The sequence below is a fragment of the Scardinius erythrophthalmus genome (assembly GCF_964197995.2).
Source record: "Scardinius erythrophthalmus genome assembly, chromosome: 25".
Taxonomy (NCBI): Eukaryota; Metazoa; Chordata; class Actinopteri; order Cypriniformes; family Leuciscidae; genus Scardinius; species Scardinius erythrophthalmus.
The window spans coordinates 5,298,960-5,314,543 of NC_138245.1; the positions used below are offsets into that span (position 1 = coordinate 5,298,960).

The following is a 15,584-nucleotide window of genomic DNA, read 5'->3' on the forward strand; positions in this document are numbered from 1 at the left end:
GTTTTTATATGTTTAATGTATTAGAGTTTTAAAGTTTTAAAGGAATTTGTTTTTGGAACATTTTGCCTATTAACCTTAGCGTGTGGTTAGGATGTTCTCTGTGCTATGGAAGGTTGTTTCTGTACACAATAAAAAATAAAAAGGTAATTGGGATGACATCTTTTCTCTCACAATTGCAAATTATAAAGTCAGAATTGTCAGATGTAAACTCACAATTTTAAGAAAATGGCAGAATTGTGAGATTACTTTTTTTTTTTCACAGAACTGTGAGTTTATACCTCGCAATACACTTTATAACTTGTTAATATTTCAAATTACTTGCAATTGCGAAGGAAAAAAAGCCAGAATTGTGTTTTTTATATCTTGCCGTTCTGACTTTATAATTCGCAATTGCGAGTTTAAGTCTTACAATTCTGAGAAAAAAATCTGAATTTGTGAGAAATGGTATTTCTGTCTGCGATGTAAATTCGCAATCGCGAGAAAAAATCTAAATTGTGAGATAAAAAGTCGCAATTACCTATTTATCTTTTCATCTCCGCTTAATGCTTTAGTTTTTTTATGATGGCGAATTTGTATTTTTTATTTACCATTAGGTATCTTATTTCTATTGGTCAGGCTAAACGGACTGCTCTTTTTATTTTTGTATCTTTTACTGCATGTTTTGTACAGAAACTGCAAAATTTTCTTTGAGGATGCAAATATGTTTTGTATATGAATAAGCTTTTTTGTACAACCAGGAGAATTCTTGTATTATAAGTACAATGCATTACTGTATTAGCATTCGTATATTTAATAGTGTATTTCCAATTATCTATTTTAAATTTATATTTTTAGATATAGAGATAAATTAAATTGAAAATTAGTGATCATGTAAAGTGTGTGTCTCATTATCAACAAATATTTGGAGATTATGAAAATTTGTCACGTTTTTATACCGGAAAATGCATATTATTGATTTCATGTAATTCTTTATTGGTTACATTTACACATGTTTAGAGGAAAGCTGAACCTGTTGAGAAGCTTATTTACATGTTTAGTATTTTTAGTAGGGTTCAAAATATTCAGCTGTCATTTTTTGGCAATTATTGCATTATATTTAACACTACTGTAAGAAAAACATGACCAATCTTTGACCAACATTCCTTATAAACACATTTTCCAAAAATAATCAAAGGCTTTCCATGTGTAAATACAGGTCTCTTCATTTAAGGGTCTATTTATGAATCAGTCTATTATGAATCAAGAACATTCATATTTATATTTATATTAACTTTACATTTCTTACAGCAAACTACTAATTAAGCTTGTAAAAAAAAAAGCTTGTGTGGCACCAAAATATGTTTTATCCGACCATAGACCTCTTCCGTCCTCTCAACCGAACCTCGTCCAGCTTCTTGATGACCGCAGAGGACTTTTTGGATGAAGCCGAGTAACTTTTCAGAAGTCTCTCAAACAAAGTCTCTGTTTTGGGGTGAGTGCTGAGAAAAGCTTTCTCCAACACATACAGGTCAACTCCTTTATCTTCCGGCAGAGCAGAAATGTAACTCAAGCCGAAGTCGATCATAACCAGGTGAATATGTTGGTGTTCAGCTCCGGGGATCAGAAGCATGTTGGAGGTCGTGAGATCCCCGTGGATGACGTCTTCATCATGCATCTGAGCCAGGACTTCACCGATCTTGTCCACTAGAGCCTGGAGGTGCTGTGGGGTTTGTCCTGATGCAATGTGGTCTCTTACTGACACGGAGTGGACAATATCCTCCAGGAAAATGCAGTGAGTGGTGTAGTCAACAAAGTACACGACAGGCGCGTTGATACCTGGGACAGAGCAAACCAACAAGTGATCAGAGTAGATTTAATTAGTCTATCGCATCTAATTGTGTTTAACCGGTCAAATGTGCATTTTTTATACACATTTGTAGAATTGATTTGCATTTTGGCACTTTATTCCATCGTTTTTTATTACGAATGATGAAAAAAAAAAAAAAAAGTTGGATGGAAACATTGCTGGTGTTTCTCAGATATTGCTTACTGCACCTTTAATGAATTGAGACATTTGTATATGACTTTATTTTGGAGTGTTTTCAAAGTAAAATAAAATCACATTATTAATAGCATCAAGTAATACTCATAACAGTTACTTTCCTCATTAAAGCTTTCAAGTACACAGTGCTGCTGTACCTCTGTCTGATTTTTAAATGCCTTCAAATCAAAGTAAGTTACTGTTGAGATTCACCTTGAAGCTGGTTTGGTTTGGTTCGGTTCATGGCTTATAATGCTTTAGCCAATACTTCATTTTATTTTATACATAAAAAAAAAAAAAAAAAGATTGCGCATGCTCGGTTCCTGCAGCCGTAACGGCTGTTGATTGAAATGGGAAGGAACGTTCTAGTGCACTGACCTGCTTCTCCTGGGTCTGGTGCCCTATCTAGTGCACTGACCTGCTTCTCCTGGGTCTGGTGCCCTATCTAGTGCACTGACCTGCTCTCCTGGATCTGGTGCCCTATCTAGTGCACTGACCTGCTTCTCCTGGGTCTGGTGCCCTATCTAGTGCACTGACCTGCTTCTCCTGGGTCTGGTGCCCTATCTAGTGCACTGACCTGCTTCTCCTGGGTCTGGTGCCCTATCTAGTGCACTGACCTGCTTCTCCTGGGTCTGGTGCCCTATCTAGTGCACTGACCTGCTTCTCCTGGGTCTGGTGCCCTATCTAGTGCACTGACCTGCTCTCCTGGATCTGGTGCCCTATCTAGTGCACTGACCTGCTTCTCCTGGGTCTGGTGCCCTATCTAGTGCACTGACCTGCTCTCCTGGATCTGGTGCCCTATCTAGTGCACTGACCTGCTCTCCTGCGAGGATCTGGTGCCCTATCTAGTGCACTGACCTGCTCTCCTGCGAGGATCTGGTGCCCTATCTAGTGCACTGACCTGCTCTGCTGGATCTGGTGCCCTATCTAGTGCACTGACCTGCTCTCCTGCGAGGATCTGATCTGGTGCCCTATCTAGTGCACTGACCTGCTCTCCTGCGAGGATCTGATGCCCTATCTAGTGCACTGACCTGCTCTCCTGCGAGGATCTGATCTGGTGCCCTATCTAGTGCACTGACCTGCTCTCTTGGATCTGGTGCCCTATCTAGTGCACTCACTGACCTGCTCTCCTGCGAGGATCTGATGCCCTATCTAGTGCACTGACCTGCTCTCCTGGATCTGGTGCCCTATCTAGTGCACTGACCTGCTCTCCTGGGAGGATCTGATCTGGTGCCCTATCTAGTGCACTGACCTGCTCTCCTGCGAGGATCTGATCTGGTGCCCTATCTAGTGCACTGACCTGCTCTCCTGCGAGGATCTGATCTGGTGCCCTATCTAGTGCACTGACCTGCTCTCCTGCGAGGATCTGATCTGGTGCCCTATCTAGTGCACTGACCTGCTCTCCTGCGAGGATCTGATCCGGTGCCTTACCTAGTGCACTGACCTGCTCTCCTGGATCTGGTGCCCTACCTAGTGCACTGACCTGCTCTCTTGGATCTGGTGCCCTATCTAGTGCACTCACCTGCTCTCCTGCAGCGCAGTATGGATCGCACCTCCTGCGTGGTTCTGCGGCGCGTCAGTTTCTCGTCGACTTCAGGATGGCGATATAATTTTGTGAATCTCTCTTTTATAACCACGGGCCGCCCCAAAAACGTAGCTCGATAGACACGGGCTTCTGCGCCTTGTTTAATCAGCTGTGCCTCTTTTAAATACGCCGGAACACTCGCTTTTAGTGAGTTTGACAGAGCCATGTTTAAAAATAACCCATGCACCCATGCGCGCTCTCTCTCTCTCTCTGCTTCCGGAAATACACTCTTCTTCTTTTACAGGACACACAAGCGCACACCGCCACCTACCGTTTTTGGGAACGTCACTTTGGATATAAATATACAAAATCTATTTTATTATATTATGTTTCATTATATGATAGGCCTATTATTATATTATACATTATATATTAAACTATATTATATTACATTTTACATTATAGGCTATATTATTTCTTACATTATATATTACATTATATATTATTATATTATGTTATATTATATATTACAGTATATTTTATAAATTATTATATTACATTACATTACATTTTACATATAAAATACATATAAATATAGGCTATATTATTGATTATATTATACTATATTATATTATTAATTATATTATACTATATTATATTACATTATATTTGACTATATTTTATTTATTTTATTTTACTATATTATATTACAGTATATTATATAAATTATTATATTACATTACATATTAAATATTATACTATATTATATTACATTACATTTTACATTATAGGCTATATTATTTATTATATTATACTATATTATATTACAGTATATTATATAAATTATTATATTACATCATATATTATATTATATATTATACTATATTATATTACATTACATTTGACATTATAGTCTATATTATTTATTATATTATACTATATTATATTACATTACATTTGACTATATTATTTATTATATTATACTATACTATATTACAGTATATTATATAAATTATTATATTATATTACATTCAATTTTACATTATAGGCTATATTATATTAAACATATTACACTATATATTACATTCAATTTGACATTATAGGCTATATTATTTATTATTATTATTATATACATTATTATATTACATTATATTATATTACATTACATTGTACATTATAGGCTATATTATATTATATTATATTATAATTGTATTATTATATTATATTATATTATATTATATTATATTATATTATATTATATTATATTATATTATATTATATTATATTTAATGAGGTGTTGGCCAACATTGATAAGTGTGTTGGTATGAGAGCGTGTTTGTGTCGCGAGGCTCGTTGAGTGTTTGAGGGAGAGTTCCTCCTGCCACGTAGCCTCGACTTCCTTGGATGCACAGACTTCAGGGAAAGAAAGACGCTTTCAAGGAACTTTCCAAGAGCAGAAAGCAGATGAAAATCTGGTGCAAATACAAAATAGCGTTTCCATGTTCAACAATGACAATGTGAACCGCGTAAAATCACGGGAAAAACATCTCGCCTGAGGGATGTTACCGGGAAGAGGTGAGAGGGGGAATAGCGGGAGTGCTTTTGTTTAGTCTAAGAACTGTTGGAAGCGTCGAAGCTTTATTTGTATGATTGTGTTATGAAAAAAAGCGTCTTGCAGATGTAATTTCTAACTTCATTTGACAGCGGCTTGCTTCATAAAACTTATTAGCGAAACGTGGACTCTACAGGCTATGAGTTTCGAAGTTCTTTGAGGACAGGATTCCTGTCAGAAACATCAGCTGGGTTATTTATAGCTCATTAAGAGATCTCTCATCTAATTAAATCAATAGCGCCATCATGAGAGTTGTCATGGTGACAGCTTTCTGAATAAAGCCTGATTAGAACAGATCCGAGATTCTCACAGTTCTCATTTAATATGTCTGTGTTTTTGTTTTGGAAATAGGTTCTGTTCCCGAACGAGACAGACTCGTTGCGTTTTTGATGAACCAGCATCTTTAAATTCGGAGAGAAATGGGTAAGTGTCAGACCTGTTCAATGTTTGTTCTTAGTTTTAGTACGTCATTTTAAAAGTAAAATAAAAATGTAGCTTGATTATGGGTATCTCTATAGCAAACAAATATGACAGATTTCTATTATGAGTTATGTGTTTTTGAAGTGTTTGAAGCCTGCTGGAAATAGTTATGAAGAGTGACATGCATTAACTCCACAAAACATATTATAATATATATATTTTTTGACAAATCATTGTTTAAGACCTTATGTTTTCTATTTCTTTTAATTTAAGATGAAAGGAGACTTTCTGACTCCCCCCCCCCCCCCTTTAAACCATTTGTAAATAGTATATTATACAGAGGGTCAAAGGTATGGAATAGTCTTCCCACATCATTTATTGAGGTTTCTAAAGAACAGTTTAAACAGAGAGTAAAATTGTTGATGTGGTTTTAAGTTGACGGGATGATCTTTCAGGATGATCTACCCACACTATATTTGGAGTTAGACTGCATCTGGACTGGTATTGCTACCTACTGTACATTTAACACATTTATTGTGGGTTTTTGTGAATTTACAGTAAAAAATGGCAGCTGTGGTTGCCAGAATTTTACTGCAAAAAATACGGTAGCAACATTTCCAGTTTTATGCCTTGAACTTAAATTTACAGTGAAAAAAAATGATTTTATTAACTGATATACATGTTAATAGACCAACTTAGTACTGAAGTACTAAAATCTGTTTTGTACTTTTAATACAATAATAGCCACCATAAAAAGAAGAAACCCACATGTAGAATCAAAGCTCATCGCAAGTAGCTTTTCCATATGCTGAAATATATATAGTCATGCACACAAATACAAAACACCATCATCATAACACAGGACTCTAACGTAATGCAATAAAGATTAATTTAACAGCGCAAAATGGAATAAAACAATTTAAAAGGTAATTGCGACTTTTTATCTCGCAATTGCGAGTTTATATCTTGCAAGTTAATGACTTCCAAAAACTGTAAATGTAACAGTATTTTACTGTAAAATTACATTAAATGCTGGGAAAAAAAGTCAGAATTGTGAGATAAAAAGTTGCAGTTACCTTTTTATTTTTTATTCTGTGGTGGAAACGAGCTTCCATACTAATTCACATAACTGATAAGAAAAAAACTAAAAAGAAAATATTTTGATGGGAAAAAAACATCAAATGTGAAGTGTCATGTGGGGAATTCTGGGAATGTCAATTTACGGGTTTCATTGTAAATTAAAAGATGACTTTTTTTCGCTTAAAAAAACTGTAAATGTAACAGTATTTTACTGTAAAATTACATGAAATCTTGCATTAGATGTTCTATGAAGGTGTTTTACCGTGTATATAAAAGAACTTGCACTAACCAATTTTTACTGTAGTATTCTTACAGTCTTTTACCCTTTAAATTATGATCATTCTTTATTTTAAACACAACTTATTTTGAGCAGGTAGGTCAGATTCTCAGATCACCAAGAAAAGTCCTGGATTTCCCTCTGTGACTGGTTCATCCCAGCTGCAAAGTAAATAATTTCTGTCTTATGTAGCATTTTTTTCTTCTCTAGGTTGTTCTGTCCTGGCGCTCACTATCATTGCATCCACTCTTGGCGGCCTAGTGTTCGGCTATGAGCTGGGAATAATATCCGGCGCTCTTCCGCAGCTCCAAGCTCACTTCTCTCTGGGATGTGTCCAGCTGGAAGCTGTGGTTAGCGCTCTTCTGATCGGATCACTGTTAGCGTCTGTGATTGGTGGATGGCTGATTGACCGCCATGGCAGGAGAACGTCCATTTTACTCAGTAATCTCCTAATTCTGGGAGGCACCATTATCCTAACTGCAAGCATGTCGTTTTCAGCATTGGTGGTTGGAAGGGCCATCATTGGGTTTGCAATGAGCATTTCTTCCATGAGCTGCTGCATCTTTGTCTCTGAGATGGTCGCTCCCAATCGTAGAGGGTTGATGGTGAGCCTGTATGAAGTTGGAATTACTGTTGGGATCTTGTTGGCTTATGCAATCAACTACATCTTATCTGGTGTCCATGTAGGATGGAGGTACATGTTTGGATTTGCTATTGTACCATCTCTTATGCAGCTGGTGTCCATTAGGTTTCTACCTCAGCAAGCCACTGTAGACCTCATAGCAGAAGATGATTGGGAAACACCAAATCGCCACCAAGCAGAACATGTGAACTATAGTGTCTTTGACCTTTTCAAAACCAAAGACAACATGCGCAAAAGGACTGCCATCGGCCTCGGGCTGGTGCTCGGTCAACAATTCACAGGCCAGCCAAACGTCCTCTTCTACGCCTCCACCATCCTCTTCTCAGTGGGGTTTCAGAGCAATGCATCTGCAGTTCTTGCGTCGGTGGGTTTGGGTTTAGTTAAAGTCATTGCTACTCTACTGGCAATGGTTTGTTCAGACAAGGTTGGCCGAAGATCACTTCTGATTGGTGGATGCACAGTGCTGGCTGTAGGATTGATACTCACTGGTTTCTTGTGTGGACAGTCAGTGATTGACACAACAAAACAATGCACTTCATTGGAGCCACATGAAAATCTGACTTCACTAGCGGATAATCGTGAAAACGTGGGCAAAAACTCTGTGGATGAAAGCACTCCATCTACTGGAAATAAAACGCACGATGCTTATGGACATTCAAATATTTTATCGCACTCAGAGGATATGTATAAGTGGATCATTTTCATCTGCATGATGGCAGTTGTGAGCGCTTTCTCAGTGAGCTTTGGACCAAGTAAGTTGCCTTTGAGTTTAAGTTTACTGTAGTTGGGTCATTCCATGTCAGATCAACCAAATTTTGGAAACTTCCCCGGCTCAAATATTTGATTTTGTTCATATTTTTTTCTGAAGAAAGACAAACATAAATATTGATGAAAGCCAAAATATTAAAAGTCATAGATGTACATTTACTGAGCAATTCACTATTTTGTAGAGGTATACCAAATGTGGGTCACTTTGCATACAGCTGATCCTTTTTTCTTTTAAAGAGGAATATCTGAACAACAAATAATGTAGAAACTAGTACCGGTCAAAAGTTTGGAAATTATTATGATGTGCTCATCAAGCCTGCATTTATTTGATCAAAAATACAGAAAAAATATTGTGCAATATTATTACAATTTAAAATAATGGTTTTCTATTTTAATATACTTTAAAATACAATTTAATTCTGTGATGCAAATCGGAATTTTCATTTTCAATAATGCTTTAATTGCATGAAACTTCATGTGTGGTTCACAGTGACATGGCTTGTGCTCAGTGAAATATTTCCAAAGGAAGTCAGAGGAAGAGCCTATTCATTCATCAACTGCTTCAATGTGGGAGCCAACCTCATAGTTACCTTTTCTTTCTTGAGTATAATAGGTAGGCTATGCACAACAACAAAGACCAAACATATGAAATATGAAATGCATACGTAAATTATTGTAATAATTTTCCCATGATTTTCATGTTTTCCTCAGATGTGATAGGTCTGTCTGGAATTTTCTATGTGTATGGAGTGATTGGAATGGCAGCAGTTGTATTCATCTACCTTGTACTACCAGAGACCAAAGGAAAATCTCTTCATAAAATTGACAGAGAGCTCTCTCAGACACCGTAAGAAATTTTTGTTGCAATATGTGCTTGTTGTGTGTCTATATGAGTGATCGAATATTTGGCATTTTTTAAATATATATTAAATAAGTTTTTTTCTGTTTTGCGAAGGGTGTCGGAAGTGAGACTTTTATTTTGACGGCTCGCTGGACTTTTATTGTGACGGCGCTGAGAGCGCCAGTGCCTGAGCACATACATAGGGCTTATACTCTGTTTAATAGTTCTGTCTTATGTTATTAGATAGAACTGTATCAAAGAAAGTAAACGGTATACGAAAAAGTATTATAGTCTTGAAAAACTTTAATAGTGATGGACTCTGGACTTGTGTGTGATGCGATTCAGCTTTATCTCATAAAATCCAATCAATGCAATACACTCAAAATATGCTATTTCTTTTAGATTTTTTCACAGAGAAGAAGTCTGCAATATTTTCCAAAGAAGGCATTTCTCTCCAGGTTATCAGAGAGTTCACTTGACGAGTACATCAACGTGACTTGGGATGGAAAGTTAAAAAATTCCTCAGATTACGTCAATATGGATAATTCTGTTCACTGGATGATATGACATGTATTGCTCCACGTTTTGATAATAATTAATAGCTTTACCATTTGTAGTAACTATTGTACTCTGGTTTATATGTTAGCAATTAGTGTTAAATATTTATTAAATAAAGATAGATTACCCCAACATGACTCTTATTTTAATGCATTCATAGTTTGTGACAATATTTATGTTGTAGAGGATATGGCTGAAAGTTTAAAGAACACATTAAAATGAAATATTTAAGATTTAAACACTAATTATGTGTAATGATATGAGGAACTGCACACAGGATAAAGAAAACATTTACAGAGGAACATCTACTTTAATATTTTATGTTTTTTTGTTTTGCCAATAAATCTACTTTTTGAAATTGATATTCACTTTATATATGCAGTTCAAATAAAAATCAAATGTGATGCACACTTTGAAGAGTCAGTAAAATAAGGCCTAATGTACTTAATATGATGGAATTTCCCTATTGAATTTTAAATTTTAAATATTGATTTTAAGTGTTTTATCTGTATTTTGAATTAGGCATTGCATTGTTTTAGGATTAAAGGAAATGTCCATAAACTTAACAGATAATGTCCTAGCAGAAATTTTTAGTGTAAAAAGTTATCAAAAAATAAATCTTTCCTCTCTAATTAAATATAAAATTTTTATGTCAACACAACATTTTAGTAGTATGAAACCACTTAAAGCGTTAACCCAAAAATGAAAATTCTTTCGTCATTTACTCACACTAAAGTTGTTCCAAACACTTATGACATTCTTGTTCTGCTGAACACAAAAGAAGATATTTTGAAGAATGTTGTGGGGCACCATTAAATTCCATAGTATGGAGGGAAAAAAATCTATTAGAATCGTTTGGTATTTCCTTGCCACACTATTAATTCTGGCTTAGTCAAATGAAGTGAGTACAAAGACTGGGTGAACAGTGATTCTTTATTACTGGATTGTGGCATAGGGAAGTTATGCATTGCTGTATTTATACAAAAATAAAATATGCCATGGCATTGCCATTTTCCACAGTGAGAGGAGCTGAAGACACTACGTTGTATTGAGTAAACGCGACTGATGTGACCTGATGTGAGCTACAGTAAACAGCACCAAACTACGACCACAGCTGTACAACGCCAGTATCATTTCACACTCGAGAAGATCTGAGGATCTGCTCATGAATGCTGAGAGAAATACTGCGCTACAGCGCGCTTCACTGGATGCTCCATTTTTTTAAGTAAAAGCTAAGCTTTTTAATGGCACGAGTCACGACAATGTACACTGAACAAAATTATAAATGCAACACTTTTGTTTTTGCCCCCATTTTTCATGAGCTGAACTCAAAGATCTAAGACTTTTTCTATGTACACAAAAGGCCTATTTCTCTCAAATATCGTTCACAAATCTGTCTAAATCTGTGTTAGTGAGCACTTCTCCTTTGCTGAGATAATCCATCCACCTCACAGGTGTGGCATATCAAGATGCTGATTAAACCGCATGATTATTGCACAGGTGTGCCTTAGGCTGGCCACAATAAAAGGCCACTCTAAAATGTGCAGTTTTATCACACAGCACAATGCCACAGATTTCGTAAGTTTTGAGGGAGCGTGCAATTGGCATGCTGACTGCAGGAATGTCCACCAGAGTTGTTGCCCGTGAATTGAATGTTCATTTCTCTATCATAAGCCGTCTCCAAAGGCGTTTCAGAGAATTTGCCAGTACATCCAACCGGCCTCACAAATGCAGACCATGTGTAACCACACCAGCCCAGGACCTCCACATCCAGCATCTTCACCTCCAAGATCGTCTGAGACCAGCCACCCGGACAGCTGCTGCAACAATCGGTTTGCATAACCGAATTTCTGCACAAATTGTCAGAAACCGTCTCAGGGAAGCTCATCTGCATGCTCGTCGTCCTCATCGGGGTCTCGACCTGACTGCAGTTCGTCGTCGTAACTGACTTGAGTGGGCAAATGCTCACATTCGATGGCGTCTGGCACTTTGGAGAGGTGTTCTCTTCACGGATGAATCCCGGTTTTCACTGTACAGGGCAGATGACATACAGCGTGTATGGCGTTGTGTAGGTAAACGGTTTGCTGATGTCAACGTTGTGGATCGAGTGGCCCATGGTGGGGTTATGGTATGGGCCAGGCGTATGTTATGGATAATGAACACAGGTGCATTTTGTTGATGGCATTTTGAATGCATAGAGATACCATGACGAGATCCTGAGGCCCATTGTTGTGCCATTCATCCACGACCATCACCTCATGTAGAAGCATGATAATGCACAGCCCCATGTTGCAAAGATCTGTACACAATTCCTGGAAGCTGAAAATATCCCAGTTCTTGCATGGCCAGCATACTCACCGGACATGTCACGCATTGAGCATGTTTGGGATGCTCTGGATCGGCATATACGACAGCGTCTTCCAGGTCCTGCCAATATCCAACAACTTCGCACAGCCATTGAAGAGGAGTGGACCAACATTCCACAGGCCACAATCAACAACCTGATCAACTCTATGCGAAGGAGGTGTGTTGCACTGCGTGAGGCAAATGGTGGTCACACCAGATTCTGACTGGTTTTCGGACCCCCCCCAGACCCCCCCCCCCCCAATACAGTAAAACTGCACATTTTAGAGTGGCCTTTTATTGTGGCCAGCCTAAGGCACACCTGTGCAATAATAATGCGGTCTAATCAGCATCTTGATATGCCACAACTGTGAGGTGGATGGATTATATCGCCAAAGGAGAAGTGCTCACTAACACAGATTTAGACAGATTTGTGAACAATACTTGAGAGAAATAGACCTTTTATGTACATAGATCTTTGAGTTCAGCTCATGAAAAATGGGGGCAAAAACAAAAGTGTTGCGTTTATAATTTTGTTCAGTGTATGTAATATCACATGGGATGTTTTTCTTTTTGAGGATAAGCTCTCAAACAGCCTGCGCACCTCTGCCTGAGCTAAATGCATTAAAGGGATAGTTCACCCAAAAATGAAAATTAGCCCATGATTTACTCACCCTCAAGTCATTCTAGGTGTAAGTGCAATTCTGTAAAGGGCATCTATCCATCATAAAAGTGCTCCACATGGCTCTGCGGGGGTTAATAAAGGCCTTCTGAAGCGAGTGATGCGTTTGTGTAAGAAAAATATTAATATTTTACTTTATAAAGTTTTAAATATGAATATTTTTCTTACACAGACGCTTCGCTTCAGAAGGCCTTTATTAACCCCCACAGAACCTATGGAGCACTTTTATGATGGATAGATGCACTTTTATGATGGATGGATGCACTTTTATGATGGATGGATGCACTTTTATGATGGATAGATGCACTTTTATGATGGATAGATGCACTTTTATGGACTTCAAAATAGAAACGGCCATTCACTGCAATTATAAAGCTTGGAAGAGCCAGGACACTTTTTAATATAACTCCGATTGTATTCGTCTGAAAGAAGAATGTCATATACACCAAGGATGACTTGAGGGTGAGTAAATCATGGGGTAATTTTCATTTTTGGGTGAACTATCCCTTTAAGGTGAACGTCTCATGATGAAGTGCATTCAGTTTCAGGTGAACTCATGCTGCTGTGAGTGGGGGGTGATGAAGAGCTCTATCTAACAGTCCCAGGATCAGTCAGGGTGTGTGTGTGTGTGTGTGTGTCACTGAGCGGCTCCTGTGGCTGCAGGCACTGAAGTGTTGAGGCTGCTGGGGGCCATGAGGATGGGAGAGCCGGTCAGGGGCCCGAGAGCTGTGGAGGCTGGAAGAGCAGCGATTCCTGATCAAACAGAGAAGAAAAGAGGAATTTTAGGCATACCTAGTGAAAAATAAACATACTAAAATATATTTGAAATACATTTCTTTTATATAAATATACTATAATATACATTTATATTTATGTACTTAATATAAATATCCTGCAATTGTACTTTTAGTATGCTAAATTCATATACCTAAAGTCTGCTAAATTGGAACAACTAATTTTGTACTTAATGCACTAGTTATCAAAAAATAGTGCTGAGGTCCAACTAAAGATATACTGAAGTATATTTGATTGTGCTAAAGTGGAACTATTGCAAGTAAACTTTAGGTACACTTTAAATATCTTACATTTAAAGACTTTTACATTTAAAGATCATACTATCCTTACTAATAGTGATATAAGTCTTTACTGCAACTTTTGACCAATTTTGATGCATCCTCCCTGAGTAAAAGTATTTTTTAATTTTTTAAATATATATATATATATATATATATATATATATATATATAATTTTAAATGTTTAATAATGAAATATATAAATGAAATATATATATATACATATATATATATATATATATACACATATATATATATATATATATATATATATATATATATATATATATATATATATACTGTATATATGTAAATTCATGCCCCAGTTATACTTAATGTTGTCACATATTTCTGGTTAAGTAAAAACATAAAAAAAAGATACGAAAACTAACTCAGCGCTGTCAAAATAAAAGTAACAACAAAGAGCGCAGCTTACGTCACTTTAGAGGTCCTCCTGGCGGTGCGAATACAACCAGGAAAATGTTCCTAGGGGAACATTTAGTTCTCTGGGAATCACCCTGATGGCTAGTTCCCAAAACTGAGTTCCTAGAACTATCTGATGCGAAAGGGGCTATTTTCTCATCCAATTTTTTTGAGGGGGCACTGCCTCTCTTGCCTCCTCAGAGGAAACGCCCCTGACACATACATATAATACAAATAAATTTACTGACCCCAAACTACCTGAAGATTTGCGGGCAGATCCACTTACTGGCACAAAGCTTTTCTGTGACACTGTTTTCAACTAAAATCTGAATATTTTGTAAGCGTTTTGGCCATCCATTTACATGACAACAGCATTTTGTGGCCCTGAAAACGCAACGTTCACAGTGGAAGTTTTTGAAAACAATAGCGTTATGGTCTTCATGTAAACTACAAAAACGTGAATTTGTGAAAACGGCGAAGTCATGCACATGCGTATTACGTCTTCAGTCTATAGACCTCTTTTTGAAAATTGTGAAAACACTATTGTGGAGTTTTTCTTTTGCTATTTGAGCAAATGGGAACACAAAAAATATATTTAATGTATCCTCTAATTCACCGCTATAGAAGTTGCCCTAACTGTGACAACTTCTGAAATGTGAAGGGAATATGATTTTAAATCGTGTGTAGAGTTAATTCACCTGTTATCATCGTGGCAGTGCTCACTGCGGTGTTCGCCGTCGGCACATTCGTGGATCCTGCCATGCGACACTGGTCTTTCACAACAGGGACTAAGGCAAGGGGCAAGATGTTAGAATTAATTAAAAAAAATCTATTTAAATGTTCTCTTGATAGTAATTTATGCACTACTGTAATAATTCAGACGCTCTCACAGAAGTAAGCGTGATCCATGGCCTCTCTCGCAGTCAGTCTGGTCTGATGGTCGTAACGCAACAACTTGTCCAGAAAGTCAAGAGCTTCAGGACTGATCAAGTGTTGGTTTTCACTGTGAACGAACCGCTCCCATCGCTTACGGGAATGTCTAACGTGAAGCAGATGTGAATCAGATTCAGTTTATTTAAAGAAGGCCATGCTAACAATGGCAGGTTATGAATGAAAGAGGCGTAACTACAGCTCACCTTCCCAGAATGTCATTAAATCGAGGATCCAGCTCAATGTTGTATTTATCAATGCAATCATAAAGATCTTCTGTTCCAAGAACTTTGGCAATTCTCACCAGCTTTGAAGAAATGGGAACATACAGGAACACTGTAATTAATTCAGTCAATTACAAAAAGAACTCCAAAAGTAAAGACCAACC

The 15,584-nt window shown here is 37.1% G+C and overlaps 3 protein-coding genes across 4 annotated transcripts in view; 1 reads left to right on the forward strand and 2 right to left on the reverse strand.

Annotated features, from left to right (window-relative positions):
* Window positions 1-912: 912 nt before the first annotated feature.
* On the reverse strand, window positions 913-3,829 carry tp53rk (TP53 regulating kinase). Its single transcript, XM_081358290.1, has 2 exons — window positions 3,543-3,829; window positions 913-1,815 (listed from the first exon to the last, which is right to left on the reverse strand). Exons 1-2 carry the CDS (start codon window positions 3,769-3,771, stop codon window positions 1,343-1,345), a joined length of 702 nt encoding a protein of 233 aa, XP_081214416.1. The 5' UTR covers window positions 3,772-3,829; the 3' UTR covers window positions 913-1,342.
* Window positions 3,830-4,885: 1,056 nt separating this feature from the next.
* slc2a10 (solute carrier family 2 member 10) lies at window positions 4,886-9,874 on the forward strand. Of its 2 annotated transcripts, XM_081357634.1 has the most exons (6): window positions 4,886-5,120; window positions 5,509-5,580; window positions 7,145-8,329; window positions 8,836-8,958; window positions 9,057-9,192; window positions 9,589-9,874. In XM_081357634.1, the coding sequence occupies exons 2-6, from the start codon at window positions 5,577-5,579 to the stop codon at window positions 9,680-9,682; spliced, it is 1,542 nt and encodes a 513-aa protein (XP_081213760.1). In that variant the 5' UTR covers window positions 4,886-5,120; window positions 5,509-5,576; the 3' UTR covers window positions 9,683-9,874. The 2 variants fall into 2 exon arrangements, with proteins under 2 accessions (XP_081213760.1, XP_081213761.1); XM_081357635.1 differs by lacking the exon at window positions 4,886-5,120 and having other exon boundaries at window positions 5,464-5,580.
* Window positions 9,875-13,406: 3,532 nt separating this feature from the next.
* The window catches only part of csnk2a4 (casein kinase 2, alpha 4 polypeptide), a gene marked incomplete at both ends in the record, with an annotated part of 9,294 nt that continues 7,116 nt past the window's right edge, over window positions 13,407-15,584 (reverse strand). Inside the window, 4 exons of the mRNA XM_081356938.1 lie at window positions 13,407-13,522; window positions 14,965-15,054; window positions 15,157-15,305; window positions 15,403-15,503. Of these exons, the coding sequence (XP_081213064.1) occupies window positions 13,407-13,522; window positions 14,965-15,054; window positions 15,157-15,305; window positions 15,403-15,503 (456 nt within the window). The remainder of the gene's footprint in view (window positions 13,523-14,964; window positions 15,055-15,156; window positions 15,306-15,402; window positions 15,504-15,584) is intronic.

Excerpts from the sequence above, each read along its gene's own strand:
- tp53rk (XM_081358290.1), bottom strand. The coding sequence starts at position 3,771 with ATGGCTCTGTCAAACTCACTAAAAGCGAGTGTTCCGGCGTATTTAAAA. Across the intron at positions 1,816-3,542 it reads ACTGCGCTGCAGGAGAGCAG|GTATCAACGCGCCTGTCGTG; the intron begins GTGAGTGCACTA and ends GCTCTGTCCCAG.
- slc2a10 (XM_081357634.1), top strand. Across the intron at positions 8,330-8,835 it reads CTCAGTGAGCTTTGGACCAA|TGACATGGCTTGTGCTCAGT; the intron begins GTAAGTTGCCTT and ends TGTGGTTCACAG. Across the intron at positions 8,959-9,056 it reads TTCTTTCTTGAGTATAATAG|ATGTGATAGGTCTGTCTGGA; the intron begins GTAGGCTATGCA and ends TGTTTTCCTCAG.